Source organism: Schistocerca piceifrons, chromosome 2, assembly GCF_021461385.2.
Source record: "Schistocerca piceifrons isolate TAMUIC-IGC-003096 chromosome 2, iqSchPice1.1, whole genome shotgun sequence".
Taxonomy (NCBI): Eukaryota; Metazoa; Arthropoda; class Insecta; order Orthoptera; family Acrididae; genus Schistocerca; species Schistocerca piceifrons.
This window is the reverse complement of record NC_060139.1, coordinates 434,796,177-434,817,659: the sequence shown is the minus strand read 5'-3', so window position 1 is coordinate 434,817,659 and position 21,483 is coordinate 434,796,177. Positions and strand designations below refer to the sequence as shown.

Below are 21,483 nucleotides of genomic sequence, written 5' to 3'. Positions count from 1 at the left end.
AAGCCTGTGGTTTCAATAATAGCCTCCTAGACTTTGACTTTTTTTTCCTGCTCTCTCTTTTTCAAAGCATATTTTTAAAGACTGAACCACTTTTCAAAATTCTTCAGAAAAAAAAACCAAAGATGCACAGTTTCAGAACAATGCTCACGAAGAACGCATAGCTTACATGAATAAATTAATAAATAGAGATAAACTGATCAACATTTTAAATTCTAGGAAATGATCGACTAACTAGCTTTCTGAAGCTCCCATGAACAGAGCTGAAATGATGGATGAATACATTGGAAATCCACTGCCCTCAAAACACAAACAGATGTACTTTGAGATACTGGATAATACTGTAACACAACTGCAAACAATATTTTCACACTGTGATGAACAGCTCTTTCTTAAATTAAGCAATACTACTCAGTTTGCCAGTTATGCTCAGCATTTCCCTATAGACCAAGGCTGACCACTGTGTGCCAACTTCACTTGTGCAGCGTGTGCAGACCGTGTTCAAGCCAAGCCCTTGCCTGTCACTCTTTCTGTATTCCTTCTTCAAAGTACCCAGAACAGTATGACATTTCATTTAGCATTGTGGTGCAGCATTTTTCGATTGGCACAACTCTTTGAGTTTGGCAGAATCATGGTGTCAGTGCCATTTACCCTTCACTACTTGCTCATGATATGAAGGATGTTAACAGGTTCAATGGCTGTTTGTGTAAAAAGAGGTAGTGTGGCAATCTATTGTGACACTCATTTAAAATGAATGGGAATGACAGAAGTAGGGGATGAGAATTCTCAATTCGTGTAAGTGAAGGGTACTGCCTCCTTCTTCTTCTTCTTCTTCTTCTTCTTCTTCTTCTTTTTGCTATGTAACGACATTACAGTACCATGCAGAGAGAATTTAAACATTTAGATGACACTGAAAGAGCAAAAAATTACAACTGTCAACAGATGGAATTCATTGTTCAGTACATCAAGAAGCACTATGTGCTAAATTTTCAGGCATGGAGCACTTGAAGAAATTGGTGTTACAAATAGTAAAATTCCTGAAGTCACACCCATCATTCCATTGGCAGTTGTAACATTTGTCAGTGAAAATGAACGAAGAGTATGGAGACTTCACATATTAGTGTAAAGTACATTTGTTATGTCAATTGACATGCCTGGAATGATTTTCCAATTTAAAACTTGCTGTTGTTGAATTTCCGAAGGAAAAAGGAGTGCAGCAACAAAACGTGGAACATTCAAAATGGATTGCAGATTTGGTATTTTAAGTGGACTTGAGCTGCACACTGCCCACAGTAAAACATTGCAAGGTAACTTTTTTTCTAATTTGGTGAGAACACATTTAAAAAAGAAAATCACATTCTAGAAGGGATACATTCTGACAAAGGCAGTCCAGTTCCCTAAGCTCACTGGCATTAAGGAAAGCTAGAGGTTTGAAGATTTTATTGCAGCCTTGCAAGAATTAAAAGGATAGCCTCATGAAGGTTTTGAGGACACTGTCAATCTTACGGCTCTTTTCAACGTGTTTTTGAGACCATTTACCATTTCAGCTGAAAGCACAACTTTGCATGTGCAGATGTGACTGACTGAGCTGCAAGGTAATTCCAGTTTCATTGACAAATCTTTTTGTGTTAAAACTGTCCAGGACATCTATACTGCTTTTCTCAGGTAGATTTTCCAATTCTCCATAATAAGGTTGCAAAAGTGCTACAGTATTTTGATCAAAATTTTTGTGTGAAAGACCTTTTTTCGAACCTGAAACTAAATAAGTCACAACTAAATGGCCACTTGAGTGAAAAATTCTGTGAAATTGCCTGCATCTGTCTCTATGCCAACACTTTGTACCAGAGAAAAATTATATTATGTCTTCAGTGTGCCAAAAATAATTAATTAACTCTGAAAACTTTGTTTGTAACCTAAGTTGTAGAGAAACGTGAAACATAGAACCAAGTTGGATGCAGTGCAACTGCATTGCCATTTAAATGTGGCACATTTGCTGTTTTCCCATCTTCCCACTTCACGTGCTCACACAGATTAGTGTGGCAAGGGGGCAAATTTAAAGTGAGGCTGAGTGCTTTGGCGCTTGAGCCCAGGTATGGCCTGGGAGCTGAAATCTTGGCCACCCCTGCAGTAGAGAAAGCAGATTCATTATTAAAAAACTATGGTGCATCCTTCAGTTGCTCACAGTTGCATGTAGAACTGGAGACTGTATTGCCTTCCTAGCATAAATAAAGTTTTCACCCTGTCAGTTCAAAAGATGTAATCCAAAGAATGACTGAGAATGAAACAGCCCAAATTCTTCCAGAAGTTTTCAAACTATTTTGCCTAATAGCTACAATTTCTGCAACAAGTGCTTTAGTTTAAAGGAGTTTTTCTTGTCTTAACCACAAAGAAATGTATTCAAGGAACAGTATATCCCATCATCACTTACCAGCTCTTGCTTGTACTTCAATATAAAAACCAGTACTGTGAATACTTGAAAGCCAAAACACACTGTATGATGATGTCATAGAAAGATTCAGGAACAAGAAGAATTGTCGAGTTAACTTGTTTCACGAGTAACAATGCTCAAACACCCAAACTACCAGTTCATTTGTAAAAAAAGTAAGTGTTGTTGTTATTATTATTATTATTATTATTATTAGCAGTAGTAGTGGTAGTCATCATTGTCTTACTACTACTACTACTATTATTATTATTATTATTATTATTATTAATAGCAGTAGTGGCCATGGTTGTGGTGATGGCGGTGGTTAGGAACATTACGTATGTGTACAGTAGAATGGAGGGAAAGGGATTTTCCAATGTTTCCTGACCTCCCCAGAATCTAAGTCCATGATCCGCCACTGCAAAACAGATTTCATTTCCATAACCCACCAAGGCCTCAGCCTTTGCTAGACCCTGTCCTCCACATGCCAATTTACTTTCCCGCTCCCATGTCACTACTAAATGTGACTTTTATTCTATCAATGCAACTACATAGTCCTTTCCCCTTCTCTACTTCTCTCCTTTCCCCTTTCTCCTAACCACCTTCCTCCCCACTCAAACACTGGACCTAGCAGCTCTATCCTGTCCCTACCACTTTCCTGCACGCTGCATGCTCCCACAAGCAGCACTATCATCTCTCCCCCCCCCTTCCCACTGTATGCCTCTCCTGTACACCCACTACCCACTCGAGCAAATTGCTGCTCATGTAAGATGTAGTCGCAGTTAGACCTTAGCATCTGAAGACGTCAATGGCCATTTAAGTATGAGAGCTGTGCTTGTGTATGTGTGTGTATTTTCTATTTTTACAATGAAATGAACACCCTTAGTTGCTTACAGGCGTTGACATACGTCAACAGGGACAGATGAAAATGTGTGCCCCAACCGGGACTCGAACCCGGGATCTCCTGCTTACATGGCAGACGCTCTATCCATATGAGCCACCGAGGACACAGAGGATAGCGCGACTGCAGGGATTTATCTCTGGCACGCCTCCCACATTCTCAACATATTATCCCGCACTACATTCGTAGTGCCCCCGCCCATTATACTCATTACTCCAGTCACGGTCTGTTCCCCCCCCCCCCCTCCGGTCCCCCCTCCCCCCCTTCCTTGCCTCATGCCTTCTCCTTACCCCCTCTACAGGATTTCTGCTCCCATCAGGTGCAGTTATAGCTCAGTCAAGCCACATTGGCCAGAGACAATGTGTGTTTGAGTTGTGTTTATGTGAACATAAATGTGTGTGTGTGTTTTCTGCTTCAGAAGGAGGCCCCTTGGCTGAAAGCTAAAATTTATTGCAGTCTTTTCCCTTGCCAGTCTGTGACTCAATGTCTCCTCTATATGGTGAATAGCAATCTATCCTTTTCAGGATACTGTCATTATACCATCCTGGACTTCCCATGGTTTGAAGGACACATGGTTTACATCAAACTAAAATTGTATATATTTTCTTAAAAATGTTTCCATGGAAAGCAAATAAAGCATTATCATCAGTAGTCTGGAAACTACCCTGTGAATAATAAAGTTTTGTGAAATACTGCAGGAATAAGAATTTAGCAATTTTGTGTACTATTGGTACATGCACTGCATGTACATTATAAAACAGAAAAAAATCTCTATAAGTAGTAGACTTGTAGCAAGCAGACATATTCCACTACTTTCCTATGTCTCACAGACGGTGATGTATGTGCACTTTGTATTCAGCTCAGACCTGCGACATGTGGCAACAGGTGAAGAGCGATGGATCACTTATCATATCTGATGGAGTCTGTATCAATATTTTTTACTGCCATCAATAGGGTGAAAGGGGTTGCCACACTAGTACACAGATGTCTCTAATTCAGCCGTTCATGAGTGGATATCACCATACTCCACAAATTACTCAACAACAACTAGTTGATAGTATTACAGTATAATAAGTCACTGTCTTTTATCATAGATAATAACATAAAATTGTACTTTACTACAGTTTGTGTGATTAATTCACAGATATTCACCTTTTGCCAGTGGTGACAATATAAGGTAATGAACAGAAGCTCCTCCAGAGCTTTCACCAAATACTGTAACATTGTCTGGATTACCACTGAAGTAATTAATGTTCCTTTTAATCCACTGCAGAGCAGCAATTTGGTCCCTCAAACCTAAGTTACCAGGTATGATGGAATCTTGTGTACTAAGGAAACCTGAAACATAAGGAAGTCAAATAAGTGAAAGTACTTACAATCTAGGAAGATTGTGCTTTGTACCTTAAGAAAAGTTTATGTTATTCGATGGTTAAATTATGAGGGTGTGCTGAAAAGTAATGCCTCCAAATTTTTAAAATTTTTAAATAAAACAAGCTTTATTGGCTTTCTACATCTTCATTCTTCATGTTTACATGCTTATTTCTCAACACAGTCATCCTGGTGACAAAACACATTTCTTCCAATGAGAGACCAGTTTGTTGATACCATCTCTATAGAATGCTTGTCTCTGTTGTCAGAGCCACAACCTCTTCTCTGCTTGCACCACTTCCAAAATCTGAATCGTGAACAACTGCCAATGTCAGTAACTTACAGCACTCAATAAAGGAAAGTCTTCTGGACCAGATAGCATATCAACAAGGTTTCTTTTGGAGTATACTGATACAATGATACAATAGCTACATACTTAGCAGTCATATACAACTGCTTGCTTGATGAAATACCCATACTGGAAGTTACACAGGTCACATCAATGCTAAAGAAAGGATAGGAGTAATCCACTGAATTACACAACCAGGATTCTGGAACTTATACTGTGTTCAAACATTGTGAAATATCATGAAGGTAATAATTTATTGACACACAGCACAGATTCAGAAAATATCATTCTTGTGAAACACAACTTGTTCTTTATTCACATGAAGTAACGAGTCATACCAACAGAGAATCTCAAATAATTCCATATTTCTAAATTTTGAGAAGACTTTTGACACGGTTCCTCACAAGAGACTTCTAATCAGACTTCTAATCAAATTTTGTGCCTATGGAGTATCGCTTCAGTTGTGTGAGTGGATTCATGATTTCCTGCCAGAAATCCAGCATCCCCAAGGAAATGTTATAGACCCTCTGCTGTTCCTAATTGACATAAATGATTTAGGAGACAATCTGAGCAGCCCTCTGAGATTGTTTGCAGATGATGCTATCATTTACCATGTAGTAAAGCCACCAGAAGATAAGAACAAATTGCAAAATGACGTAGATGCAATATCTGTATGGTGTAAAAAGTGTCAATTGTCTCTCAATAAGAAAAACTGTGAGGTCATCCACATAAGTACAAAAAGGAATCCATGAAATTTTAGTTACACAATAAATCACATCAATCTAAAGTCTGTCAATTAGACTAAATATCTAGGAATTACAGCTCTGGATAACTTAAATTAGAATTATCACATAGCTAATGTTGTGGGGGAAGGCTATGTTTTTATTGGCAGGATGTTTAGAAGAAGCAAAGGTCTATGAAAGAAACAATCTGTGCTACACTTGTTCATCCCCTGCTAGAGTACTGCTGTGCTGTATGGGATAACGAGCGAGTTCTGGCGCCCTGAAAATATTCTACGTTTAGAGTTGGCGGGGCCGCACGGGCCGCTCGGCAACCTGGGGCTCATCAGCAACCGTGTGGTGCCGAATATTAGCTGGAGCAAGAGGGGTAGCCCCAGCGCGTGGTCCAGGCCGATTGTGTGGCTGGAAATTTCATGTTGATGCTGTCTCGAGGACTGTGCTTTGTGTTGATGAAGGAAATTCGTATGCTGGGAGTGCCAAAGATTGCGGACTTTGTGAAACCATAATGGCAGACATTTCACAGTTCATGTAGAAATTAATAATAGCCAGAGCAATCATGATACCTTAAAAAGAAACATGCACATAACCATTATTTGCTCGATGATTCTGATGGTGTAATCAGATTTTCAATATCTTTATTAGTTTAAAGTTTAGTATCTTACTGTAAATTATACAAGTAAAACCCAGCAACGAATTTCCAAAATCTAAATGGTTCATTTGATTTTGTCAATCGACATGTCTTTAGAAAGCTATTTGTGTAACCCTAGATTGGTATGAATTACAGGCATATAACTTGAATAGTACAAGAGTTATTGGAGGTCAAAGTGGCCAATTACTATTGATCACATCAGGCCATAAGTAATCCACAGTTACATGAAAAAGCGGCAGCACCATGCTTATAAATATATTTATTCATCTATGTCTTTGTTTATATCCGATCTATACTATTCATGAAGAAATTGGTCAAATATTTACTGCATTTTAGAAAGCACAGAGACATTAGGCTACTGGCCTACTTTTGTTTCTATTCCTTTGATATATGTTTATTTGATTTGTTTATGTATTTAATAATGTGTATTAGAGTGTGTTTATGGTCCAGCTGCAGGAATATTTATTTCATTTCAAGTTACTTAAATGTAAATCCAATATTTTGTATGTGTTTCAATGTGTCTGTAAGTGTGTGTTGGCTTGGAGATATGGCGGGAGCACTCTAGTCAATCACAGCACTTGTTACTACAGTAGGCAACTACTGAAGTCAATGGAGAGACTGGATGGAAGTGGAGGAGGAGCACTGGGTCACATGGGGCAGAGGTGTGCTGGATGGGAAGGCACGATAGGCGCTCGCAGGAAATACTTGAAGAGTGTTGAGCAGTTTCCACGCGGTTGCGGGAGATAGAAATATTTCATAGTGCCAACTTGTGCACTTATGAGATATTCATGGCTTCTGCAATGAAGATGTAGTATGCATTTAGAAGTGAATTTCTTGCGAGCTATATTGTTGTTCACAACTAGTTACGTGAAGTTGGAATCTATTGTTTCCCTGTTATTCAACTTATAATTTATTTAATTGCTGGACCATCGACACCAATATGTGTTCTGCAGTAATAAACGGCATTCTTAAAGGTACTTCTGCTATCATACTCATCATTTAAAGTTGTTAAAAATAGTACCGGCAGATTTTATTTAATTGCAATCTTTCATTTATAAATTTCTAAGTTACATTCAAAATTCACAAATGCCGAGTGATAGGAACCTTCAACCATTCGATTCATGTGTATTTTCATATTGTATACTATAGACTCAGCAGTATTTGGCTCGTGATGCAGCACCTATGTATCTCAGCCCCTAGACAACAAAACCAGCCAAAACTTTTAATATTTGAACTTCGAGTCTGAGGGTATGTAGTTGAGGACCACCATTAATTTTTTGAAAGCACGCAGCTGTATGCTATCCTTACTAGATAGGATTGATGGAGGACATAAAAAATGTTCAAAGAAGTGCAGCTTGTTTTACATTATCACAAAATAGAAGAAAGAGAGAGTGTGTCACATACATGATAAGAGAGAGGGACGGCAATTATTAAGATAATGGCATTTTTCATTGTGGTGAGATCTTTTGATGAAATATGTCACAACTTTCTCCTCTGATTGTGAAAATATTTTATTGTCACCAACTTACATAAAAATATGTGTTCTGCAGTAATAAATGGCATTCTTAAAATGCGAAAAACTTGGGTCATATAGAAAGATTTCTGGGTTCATTTTTCCCACATGCTTTTAGAGAGTGTAACAGTAGAGAAATAGTCTGAAGATGGTTCAAAGAACCCTCTGCCAGGCACTTAAGTGTGAACTGCAGAGTAGTCATGTAACTGTAGATACAGATGTACATGTACGTCACTATCAGAGTGATGTCCTCGAAGCTGTTATTTAAGTTTTGGAAGTAGATGAAAATCAGATGGGGACAAGTTGGGACTGTACGGAGGGCAATTAATGACAATGAAACCAAGGTGTTGAATTGTTGGAGATGCTGCAGCACTCATGTGTGGCCTGTCACTGTCATGCAGAAGGTGAGGGTGACCTATATTTGAACTCATGCTTTCAGTTTACTGAGGGCCTTGCGGTACCTTGCAGAGTTTATGGTAGTGACTTTAGGCATGAACTCCAAATACTCCACCCTTGAATATCCCAGAACACAGTATGAGTTTGCCTGCTGTCGACATGGTATTGACCTTTTCTGGTATTGGTGATCCTTTGTGGTGGTACTCCATTGATGCTCTCCTCTTTTTGGGGTCGAAATGGTGAACCCAGCTTTCATCACCTGTCACAATGTTGTTAAGGAACCCATCAAGCTTGATGTGTTGCTCACACTGACACAGGGAACTAAGTGATCAAAGTTAATGAAAGTTTATTGGGCAAAGAAAGAAATGCCTGCTTTGACAATAGTAACAAAATCATATTACAGTGTCTCACAGGTATGAAGACTTGACAGTATGGTGATTCCAAAGTCTACAAAGTAACACAATTATGATCTTCACAGACTAATACACTTGTACGGAAAATATTCTAAGTCCAAATAAGCTGTGCTGAATAGCACCAGCATATGAGCAGAAAAGTCTATCCTGGATACAGTCTGACTGCGTAAAAGAGAACAATGACGAAGGCTGAATACAGTGGTGTCAGTCCCTACGATGGGCTTCATGAGCCTCCTACGATGATGGGGTGAATAGCACCCGCCTGGAGGCTAGGAGAGGTTCTCGAAGTCAGAAGAACTGACTTGCTTAACTCTGGCACTGACCTTTGTAGTGGCCAGTGGGGGAATACTCATGGCACTATTTTCTGGTCATGTGTGTGGTGGACATGAATAGGTCCCTAGGAAGTGGCGGCCTCTGCAAGTACTGGCACTGCCACCTAGTGTCCATCTGTTACTGCGACAGGGTGAGTCCGCGACCCTGAAGCGTGCAGGGGTCGTATAGGCTGCACGCATGCCCCAGTTGGCAAAGGGATGCCGATCACTTCTGCGAAGACCACCAGTATAGCTAATGTTCAAAATGCAAACAAAATTGTTGATAGCTGACCAATTTCCTCTGTTTCATGTCAGGAGTGAGCATTGTTGGCACCCACCATCCACACAGTTATCTTTATGACAGTTCTGCAATGATGGCCTGTACGAGCTCTCACGCTTATGATATGCCACACTTATCTGAGGCCTGTGTCTGTGTTATCTGATGATTTTTCTCTTATGAATACATCAACCTGATTCTAACGAGTCTCCTCAGTTGCTGTCACACAAGTTAATGTTAGCACCAAAGTTTCCTTCATTATGAGAACAAAACAACCCAATGTCATACATTACTGATGTCAATATAATCATCACCATCAACAGGTTTCATTTTTCTATGGACTTTAGTTGCAGGCATGCTTCCTGCAGTTATAAACTTGATTACAGCACACTGTTTCCCATGCTCCAGCACAGTTACGTTATCCGTCGTCACACGTTACATGCTACAATTTGCAGCACTCTATGTCAGCTAAGCATGAAAGTCGACTGAGTGATATGCATGACATGTAATACCTCAATCGACATCGAGAACAGATTAAACAATGTGGAGGGATGACATTTCAGTAAGCCGTCATGTATTTCAGGGCAAAAAGACTTTTAATGTGCCCTTAAAGGCACAATATTTTTAAATTTTAATTGCTAATATGGCTAACATGACACCAAAACATCCACACAAAAATTTCTTAATTAATATGAAACATAACAGCATTATCTTCCAAATCTTCACTTTTGTCAGAGTATGTAACAGGCTTCCGGCAATCTGTCACTAGCCTTAATGTATGTCCATTAAAATCATGTTCATTGCCATAAATACATCATACAAATAAAAAGGTTCATCATTAATGGTAAATATCTTTGATTTTTAAAGATATAAGAAAGTTTTATTGCATCGCTATACTGTATACAAAACCATTTTTCCAAACTATTAGCTTTGTTCTTGTTGTTAACTGAGGGAAATGACCTTCCATCAACTTCAGCTGACTGCAAAAACCTATCATGTATACTGATAATGCAAACACAGTACTTAAGAGCCTATAAATTGATCCCAACTGACACAGTCCACGTGATGATGGAACAAGCCAACATCAGAGTCATATCAAGCTGAGAAAGACTTACATTGTGACATTTCAAATTTGTGCCTATTCTTAACCACCATGCAAAATTAAATACCAATGTACAAAGAACAATTAGAACAAGTAGAAAAATTTAAATATTCAGTAAACTAGATAAATCGGCCCCAAATGGCTCAGTCCATGTGATGACTGAACAAGTCAACATCAGATTCACATCAAGCTGACGAAAACTCTTATATTATGACATTTCAAATATATGCCTAATCATAACCATTGCAGCATAATTGGATACCAATGTAAAAAGGACAATTAGGACAAGACAAAAAATTTACATATTTTGTAAACTAGGTAAAAAAAGCAGTAATGTCATATGTCTAGAACGAACTTGACGAATTTAGCTCAGGACAGGAGTGTGTACAGGAACTGTGACACAAATTTAGGAGAACAGTTGGCCAAGCACTAGAGAGACACATGCCAAGTGGAGCACATCACGATGGGAATAATTCCCCATGGTCCACAGTCTCTGTAAAGAAAACTTCTAAAGAAACAATGTCTATGGTGCAATAGGTGTAAAGCACAGTTCACAATTAACAGGGTAATAGATATATAGAGATGCTAAATGAAATGCATCTGGCTGTCAAACAAGTAACACACATGGCCTTCAATGACTACTGTAGCATAATCTCACTGAAATATCTCTGACAAAATACAAAGAAATTCTGGTCATGTATAAAGACAGTGTCCACACACTCATAGACGACACAGAAACTGCAACTGAATGTAGCAAAGCAAAAGCAGAAATACAGAACTTCACTTTCAAGAATTCCTTTACACAAGAAAATATGGGAGCACTGCCCCAGTAAAATCTGCACAAATTGCAAAGATGAATAATATACATTTATGTGACAAAAGTCATGGGATACCTCCTAACATCATGTTGGACCTCCTTTTCCACAGTGTATTCCAGCAATTGAATCGGCAGTTGGAAAAAGAAAATAACTCCATAAACCTGTTTGTTGGGAAAGTCAAAGAAACTTTATAACTTATGCATTTTTCATTGAATCAGAAATTATTTTTTATTGCACATACAGAACAAAATTTCCATCCTTTTGCAGTGTTCAGACAATTTCCAGGTATTGTACTTTGAGCCTTAAAATTTAAAAGAAGTTGATGGATTTGTTTCCTTGGAAATGTGACTAAAAATAGAGAAATAAGTCAATAACGCCTTTCAAATTTTATTCAAAATTGTAAAAACATAACACTATAGGCTATTGGAAACATGTATATAGTCGAAAAGTTTAAAAGGGCATCAATTATTTGACCCCAAGAACGCACAGAAAGTTTTAAAGAAAAAAAACTTGGACACAAAAATCACTCATCATGAGGAGCTGGATCTGAGGTGGGAGGCCAAGTCCTCGTAGAAGTCTTTCTTTTTTGTAGGTATGTAGGTGATTATCTTCTCTACATCTTGCATTTTTTTCTCATTTATGGGCATTTTTCCTGTGTATGCAGTCACTGTAAGAAGCGTTATTTCATCCAATAACTTTGGTTTTTGAAGGACAAATTTTGTCTGAATGATGCGACCAATGAATTTGGAGGCTATTACAGAACACTTCAAATCAGTTGAATATTGAAGGTGTCGATATTTACAAAAACAAAAGTTTGAATGTTTGCCAGTACTTTTCATTGATTTCTTGAAGAACTTTGGCCACCAATCCTTATTGTTCACTATTTGTTCTGAAGTCACCTTTCTCACAGAATATCCAGATTCGCTGTATGTATCAACTCACAGTACTCGTCCACAGCATATATTCTGTCAATTTTCCTAATCTTAAACTTGACAGCACCAAAGATCCTATCACACTACAGGAACTAATGTCCACGAATAGGAAAATATTGGTGAATTGTGGCAAAATGGCCAAGTGATATCAAGGCAAGTAGAAACCTGACAACAGTATTATTTTGGTTTTGTCCACCGCAAGCATCACTAAAATTGTGACTATCTTTAACAGTTACAGTCATGTCCTGAATCTTCAACCAAAATAGGCTACATACCTCATCAGGGCCTCTTTCAGCCACACTTTCTGGATATGTGTAGAAATTTGCTGATCCTATTTTCACATCATGGAAACAGAAAAAGTACAACCAAAGCAGCTGGAGCAAGAACAAACTTGTTCCGTGCCCTGCTGTCATCTGTTGGCCTTGCGTGGCAGTAGTTGGAAGACAGAAATAAATCCAGTCTTTGTTTTCTTCTTCCAACTTACGGAATTTCAGACCTGGTTTTCAAGGCTTCATAGGTTGGTTTTCGTTCCTTTCTTGTATTCTATAGTTGCGTGTACTCTTACATGACTCGAATTCGGAAAATCTTGATTTATTACTTTTGGTGTTTAATTTCCTTCTTCCAACAACCAATTCAATTCAACATGGCATGGACTCAACAAGTTGTTGGGAGTTCACTGAAGAAATATTGAGCCATGCTGCCTCTACACCCATCTATAATTGTGAAGGTGTTACAAGTGCATGATTCTGTGCACAGGCTGACCTCTCAATTATGTCCCATAAATGTTTGATGGGATTCATGTTGATTGATCTGAGTGGTCAAATCATTCACTAAATTGTCCAGAATATTCTTCAAACCAATTGCAAACTACTGTAGCCAGCGACATAGCATACTGTAATCCATAAAAATTCCATCGTTGTTAGGGAACATGAAGTCAATGAATGGCTGCAAATGGTCTCCAAATAGCCAATTATGACCTTTTCTAGACAATCATAAATTCAATTGGACCAGAGGACCCAGTACATTCCACATAAAAACAGCCCACATGATTATGGAGCCACCACCAGATTGCACAGTGCCTCAGTGACAGCTTGGGTCCGTAGCTTCATGGGTCTGTGCTGTACTTAAACCCTCCATCAGCTCTCACCAACTGAAATCGGGATCATCTGATCAGGCCATGGTTTCTCAGTCATCTATGGTCCAACTGATATGATCATGAGCCACAGTGAGGTGCCACAGACAATGTCGTGTTGTTAGCAAAGGCACTCGGATTGGTCATCTGGTGCTACAGCCCATTAACACCAACAGATATGTCCATCATATGTCCCTTATCGATTTCCACAGTTATTTCTGAAGTGTTGCTTATCCATTAACATTGGTAACTCTTCACAAATGCCACTGCTCTTGGTCATTAAGTGAAGGCTGTTGGCCAATGCATTGTCTGTGGTGAGATCTAATGCCTGAAATTTGGTATTCTCAGCATGCGCATAACACTGTAGATTTCAGAATATTGAATTCCCTAATGATTTCTGAAATGTAATGTCCCACATTTCTAGCTCCAACTATGATTCTTCCTTCAAAGGCTGTTAATTCCCATTGTAGGGCCACAATCATGTTGGAAACTTTTTCACTTCAAACACCTGAGTACAAGTGATTGCTCCATCGATGCACTGCCATTTTATACCTGGTGTACATGATACTACTGCCATCTGTAGGTGTGCATTTTATTATCCCATGACTTTTGTCATATCAAAGACGATATTAATGTCAGCAGTGTTGATAAGTAGCTGATACTGCTAAAACTGAACAAATCACAGGACGCAAGATATTCGATACACAATTTGCAGCTGTGTTAGCCACTCTTTTAGCTGTAATATCGGCATCTACACCTACATCTACATAGATACTCCAGAAGCTACTGTACAGTGTGTGGTGGAGGGTACCCTGTACCACTGCTAGTTATTTCCTTTCCTGTTCCACTTGCAAATAGAGTGAGGGAAAAAAGGCTATCTATATGCCTCCATATCTTATCTTCATGATCCTTACACACAATATGTGTTGGCCAGTAGCATTGTATGGCAATCAGCTTAAAATGCCAGTTCTTTAACTTTCTCAACAGTGTTTCTCGAAAAGAACATCACCTTCCCTCCAGGGATTCCGATTTGAGATCCTGACGCACGTCCATAACCCTTACATGTTGTTCAAACCTACCACTAACAAATGTAGCAGCCCGCCTCTGAAATGCTTCGATGTCTTCCTTCAATCTGATCTGGTACAAATCCTAAACACTTGAGCAGTACTCAAGAATAGGTCACACCAGTGTCCTATATGCAGTCTCCGTCACAGATGAACCACTCTTTTCTAAAATTCTCCCAATAAAGCAATGTCAACCATTTGCCTTCCCTATCACAGTTCTCACATGCTCATTCCTTAAGAATTCCTTGAGCCATTCACATATCTGTAAACTTACTCCACACGCTCATACCTTCGTTAAGAGCCTGCCATGGGGTACCATGTCAAATGCTTTCCAGAAATCTAGAAATATGGACTCTGACTGTTGCCCTTCATCCATAGTTCACAGTATATGATGTGAGAAAAGGGCATGCAGAGTTTCGCACGAGCAATGCTTTCTAAAATCATGGTGATTCATGGACATAAACTCCTCAGTCTGACAAAAATTTAATATGTCCAAACTACGAATATGTTCAAAGAATCTGCAGCAAACCAAAGTTAGGGATATTGGCCTTTAATTTTGAGGGTCTGTTCTTTTACCCTTCTGATATATGGAATTGCTTGCACTTTTTTCCAGTCATTTGGAACTTTGTGCTGGGCAAAAGATTCATGATAAATGTATTCCATATCCCTCAAACAAAAAACTGTAACTCAGTCATTCGAGAAAGCACAGGTCACACACATCTACAAGAGAGGTGGCAGAAGTGATCCACAAAACTACCATTCAATATCATTAACATTTATCTATGTATAATCATAGAACTTATTCTGAGCTCAAACATCATGATACATTTTTACTGGAACACAACTACCTCCTAAAAATACGTTACACTGTCAATACCAGGCGGGTAGAGCACGTCCTTTGCAAAATATAAAACAGGAAAGGATTAATAGTGAATAACTTAGCTGAGACATCTTTTTTGAACTCACCAGTTTTTATTTGTTTCATCAATATCGTATACTCTACTACTACAATTGAGCCTGCTTTGCTCAATGACAGAGAAAGAAGTGCTACATTCTGTTTTTTTTTTTTTTCCAAGGAAGCCAGTGACAACAACTGCTCTGGATAAAAATGACATAGCTGAGTAACTGTCCAGACCTAATTTTCCTAGTAATCTATGCTGGAGGGAGTGCAAACTCACAGCAAGGCCACTCTAGCCAGACAGCTCTTTTGGGCAGGAATCAGATGACGAGCAGTCCACAACATAGGGGGACTGGGGGGGGGGGGGGGGGGCCTCTTATGTGTTGGGAAGCTGACTCTCTTAGAGGAGACAATCTTGATTAAAAACAGTGAAGACACCCTACAAAGTCTGGAAAAAATGGATTCATAGCTGAAGTGAAGGGCAAGCATCTAGGGGGAGACAACACCTAAAGAAAAAGATGTGTGCTGGACCACCTTTAGGTGACGGCCCCACCACCTAGTTACCCCAGCTACAGGTTGTAATGAAGCAGCAGCCGGCCGTGGTGGCCGAGCGGTTCTAGGCGCTACAGTCTGGAACCGCGCGACCGCTACGGTCGCAGGTTCGAATCCTGCCTCGGGCATGGATGTGTGTGACGTCCTTAAGTTAGTTAGGTTTAAGTAGTTCTAAGTTCTAGGGGACTGATGACCTCAGCAGTTAAGTCCCATAGTGCTCAGAGCCATTTTTTTGTAATGCAGCAACTACATTACATAGTACTGTATAAATATACCCACTTTATTTTGCAATTTTATTTAAAGGCTTCAATAGTAATTTTAAAAATAATAATAACGTAAGGGCTTCACCCAAATTTAAACCAAAGTAATTCATGCCATCCATAAGGTGATGTGATTTAATACATTTTCGTTCTTAATAAGAGTAAATGTAAATGAGAGTATGCAGAAGGCAGTGGGCAGGCATATGTCAAACAACCTGTATAGAAGGCTCTGAGTCATCTTGAGCAGGAAGGCGCAATGGTTGATGTAGCCAGATGTAGATGGGAGTGCCAGTTGCATGGGTAAATGATAGGTTTCTACTACCTTCTCAAACAATTTCAGCATAGTAATACCATTGTGGTATCAGAAAGCATGCATGATTGTGAATGCCGGGGGGAACCCCTTAACTCTTCAGGTTAAGAAAAATATATTTTAAATGTAATCTAAAGCACGTAATTGAGGACAGGGCTTAAGAAAACAATCTCCTATCTTATATGCTATTTGTGTTCAGTAGTTTATAAAATGAGTAATGAGGTGATTACTCATTGGTGCGGAGGTACGCATTAAGTGGAGGGGAGCGCTAGTTTTGGCATTGGCACTTTTGCTCTGGAGAACCACTCTGGGTCCTCTATGATGGACAGACCCATACCTGACCACTCCGATGAAATGATAACTTTATTGGGTCAGTAAGTACTTTTACAGTACAAATGGCTTTCCAGGCACTGCTCCGAGTGTCTGGAACAGCAGCTGAGTAGCGACAGCTTATTCCACAATTTGATATGCCACAAAAAGCGTACGCAAGGTAGTGATTTGATTGTGTGATTCAAAGTCTCATTGGAACTGTGATGAACATTAGAACAATGTTAGAACTGCATATCACAGTCAAGATGGAGTCTAGTCATAGTGGGTAAGTGATTTCTTACATGGCTTGGCAATGGTGTGAATTTCCATAACTCATCAAGGTTTTACTGTATGCAAGATGGCTGTAGAGTCAAGTGAAGTTACACAAATCTAAATTCATTGTCTCAAGTGGTAATGTTCAGGCAAGTGAGTGTTTATTGTAGCTACATCATTAGAAGTCCTGTGTGGTAGTGCAAAATTAATTGTTCAACTCTAAGTAAAACCGGTATCTAAATTCTATGTACATAAAGAGAAGACAGGTTGTTCTAGAAGGGCCTACTGTATATCACATTGTTCTGAAGGACTGAGCCTGATTCATTGTGAAGATAATTTATGTACGTAAGTGAGAGATGTGTCATCAGAAGGCACGTAAGGGAAGACGTTAGCCTGATACTCTGTCATTTGTGTACTCTTGGATTAGCTGTAGGTGCAAAACATTACTGTAATAGCAATCTCTTGTTGTTGTAACATGTGCTTTATTGGAGGACACTGCGCCTCTGAATTATACTTTATTTATCATGGTAGGTCCATGTTCTTATTTGCTGCAATACCCTTCTTTCATTACAATATTACCTGGTTGATTTGTTGCTTCCCAAGACTGCTTACAGTGAGTAGCATCATGAGTGGGAGAGCAGGACTATTTTGAGAACCAAACATCTTTAAGAAATATAAAGGTCATGGTCTGTGGTGCTTACAACATGTAACAAACATTAGGTAGATGTTGGCTCACTGTGCACCCAATGTAATACAATCTATGTGGCACCAAGGCTCTCAAGTCACTAACCACTGGCACCAATACATTAATAATAGTATGCAACTCATGTTATATCACATTCCAGCGTTTGGTTTAGTCATAATGGTAATCAGGTGGAATCTCAAGTAATAAACTGTTCCACTGACCCTTGCAACTTCCAAGGTCAATATCTTGTAACAGGGCAATTACAACATTTCTCACAGAAATCAAGTAGGAAAACAGACTGATCTTTGGATGATGACCAACTGGAACAGGCAATGATGCCTGAACCAAAACTGGATATGAATAATAATAGTAATAATAATAACGACAATCATAAATTGGTTCCTGCTGATGAGGGCAGAGTGTAAAGAGTGTATGAGATATTACAGTATCTCAAACAGAATGACTTCCCCCATACCAGCCAGTATGGACTTTGAAAAACCAGTATTGACTTTGCAAACATTGGTCATGTGAAACCCAATTTATTCTTTTGTCACATGACACCCTAAAAGCCTAAATCAAGGCAGTCAGGAAGGAGTGGTACTTGTACACGTCTGAAAAGTTTTCAGCCCAGTACCAGACCAATACTTATTAACAAAAGTATGCTCACACGACTTATCAAATCAAAATTTGTGAATGGATCAGGATTTTTTGATAGCAAGAACATTTAATATTATCTTGGATGGAGATTCATTGTCATACATATACGAGGTGCTATACAAAATTTTCGGGACTGGTGCTGCCATCTGTTGAAAACCTTACGTTTGAACTAATGGTCACCATCACCCTCATCTGCACGTAAACACCGGTCCCAGAACTTCTGCCACTGGTCAAATGTTTTCTGGAAGCCCTGTTCTTTGAAGGTGTTGTGATGCTTCTTGAATCCTCTCTAGAGTGTTGGACTGACAGCCTTTCAACTCGAGTTTCAATTTTGGGAATAGCACAAAGTCACAAGGTGCCAGATCTGGTGAGTACGGTGGGTGGGGTACAACCGCCATATTAAACTTCCTGGCAGATTAAAACTGTGTGCCCGACAGAGACTCGAACTCGGGAGCTTTGCCTTTCGCGGGCAAGCGCTCTACCATCTGAGCTACCGAAGCACGACTCACGCCCGGTACTCACAGCTTTACTTCTGCCAGTATCTCGTCTCCTACCTTCGGTAGCTCAGATGGTAGAGCGCTTGCCCGCGAAAGGCAAAGGTCCCGAGTTCGAGTCTCGGTCGGGCACACAGTTTTAATCTGCCAGGAAGTTTCATATCAGCGCACACTCCGCTGCAGAGTGAAAATCTCATTCTGGAAACATCCCCCAGGCTGTGGCTAAGCCATGTCTCCGCTATATCCTTTCTTTCAGGAGTGCTAGTTCTGCAAGGTTCGCAGGAGAGCTTCTGTAAAGTTTGGAAGGTAGGAGACGAGATACTGGCAGAAGTAAAGCTGTGAGTACCGGGCGTGAGTCGTGCTTCGGTAGCTCAGATGGTAGAGCGCTTGCCCGCGAAAGGCAAAGGTCCCGAGTTCGAGTCTCGGTCGGGCACACAGTTTTAATCTGCCAGGAAGTTTCATATCAGCGCACACTCCACTGCAGAGTGAAAATCTCATTCTGGAAACATCCCCCAGGCTGTGGCTAAGCCATGTCTCCGCTATATCCTTTCTTTCAGGAGTGCTAGTTCTGCAAGGTTCGCAGGAGAGCTTCTGTAAAGTTTGGAAGGTAGGAGACGAGATACTGGCAGAAGTAAAGCTGTGAGTACCGGGCGTGAGTCGTGCTTCGGTAGCTCAGATGGTAGAGCGCTTGCCCGCGAAAGGCAAAGGTCCCGAGTTCGAGTCTCGGTCGGGCACACAGTTTTAATCTGCCAGGAAGTTTCATATCAGCGCACACTCCGCTGCAGAGTGAAAATCTCATAACCGCCATATTGTTTTTTGCCAAAAAGGTCCTGGTGAGCAAGGACGTGTGCCAGGGTGCATTTTTGTGATATAGCAACCAGTTTCTTTGATGCCAAAGTTCGGGCCGTCATCACCACACATTTTCACGGAGCCATCACAAAACATCACAGTAGTACACAGAATTCACTGTTTGGTTGGGTGGGATGAATTCTCTGTGTACGATTCCCTTGGTATCAAAGAAAATGATGATCATGCTCTTCACTTTGCCCTTTGTCAGTCTCGCTTTTTTGGGTCTTGGAGAGTCCGGGCTCTTACACTGGGACAATTGTTGCTTTGTCTCTGGGTCATAACAGTAAATCCAGCTCTTGTCACTGGTGATAACCTGGGACAAGAAGGTTGGATCATCAGATGTGTTCTGACGAAGGTCCATGCACACTTCAACACGCTGTGTCTTCTGATCAGCAGTCAAGATCCTTGGCACAAATTTCGCAGCAACATGATGCATGCCCAATTCATCAGTCAACATTCATTGAATGTCCCATATCCAATACCCACTTCATCCGCAAGGTCTTGAATGGTTGGACATCGATCCGCACGAAACAATAGTTGAAGTTTGGCAACAGGTCTTCCAACATGAGCATCATCTTCGACGTCTGTACGGCCAGCCCTCAACCAAGCATGCCACTCAAACACACGCGTACAGCTCATGCTCTGTCCCCCAAACACCTGTTTAATCACTGAAAGGGCCTCCGTAGCACTTTTCCCGAGATTTGCACAGAATTTGATACACATGCGCTGTTCTGTTTGTGGATCCACAGTGAAATCACCACACACCAAACACAGAGTATTATGGAAACCACTGTGGACATGTAATACATCCTCCCATCTGAATACCACTCCGCACATTGACTCATCAGATATGCAGCCCTCGCCACCTAGTGGTACAAAGATCTACTACTCCTACTTTCCAGATGTCAGCACCAGTCCCAAACATTTTGGTTTCCACCCCGTGAAACTTCAGGTGTATTCAAGATATGTGTGGTGAGATCATTGCCGTAAATATCATTTTTAAAAATTATAACAGAGAATATTAATAGCAACCTGGGAATTTTTGCAGATAATAGTGATCTACAGTAAAGTACGATCTGAAAAATCTACATAAATATCCTGCCAGTTTCTGATAAGGTTTCAAAGTGATGAACATCTAGAGCAACTCGCTAACCTTTTCACATGTAAAATTTTGCAGTTTTCAAGCCGGAAAATGTAGTATCGTACGACTATAGTATTATCGAGTCAGAGTTGGACACAGTCAACTTCTACAAATACCTTAGTGTAAAAATTCATGGGATGTGAAATGCATTGGTCATGGTCATATAGGTTCAGATATACGTAAAGCAGGTGCTATACTTTGGTACATTGGCAGGATGCTGGGAAAATTAAATCAGTCTACAGTGGAGATTGTGACCCAGTCTAGAATATTGCTCATGTGTGTATGAACCATGCCACATAGGAATAACAGGGGATATTGAATATTAACAAAGAAGGTCAGCACAGATGATCACATGTTCGTCTGACTCATGGGACAGTGCCAATGAAATTCTGATAAATCAGAAACAATAGATATTTAATGACAAAAACCAGCTCAATCTAGGAATATGCTACAGCCTCCTATGTATCATTCCTGTAGGGACTGGAAAGATAAGAATAAACTAATTACACAAGGCACAGAGGCATTTAAGCATTCATTTTTTCCTGAACTCTACAAGAGAATGGAACAAGAAGAAACCCTAATACATAGTATAATGTGAAATGTCCTCTGCCATGAACTTAAAGGTTGTTTGCAGAGTAAAAATGACTTACTGACAACTGTAAAGTAAC

General features: G+C 39.9%; 1 protein-coding gene across 5 annotated transcripts in view; it reads right to left on the bottom strand.

The window, feature by feature from the left end:
- The window catches only part of LOC124777160 (esterase FE4-like), a 174,859-nt gene that overhangs the window by 123,014 nt on the left and 30,362 nt on the right, over nt 1-21,483 (bottom strand). For all 5 annotated transcript variants that reach the window (XR_007015691.1, XM_047252461.1, XM_047252465.1 and 2 more), the window contains exon 4: nt 4,476-4,661. Coding sequence is in view for 4 of the 5 variants with exons in the window: in XM_047252461.1 (XP_047108417.1) it covers nt 4,476-4,661 (186 nt within the window). In the remaining variant the exon portion in view is untranslated. The remainder of the gene's footprint in view (nt 1-4,475; nt 4,662-21,483) is intronic.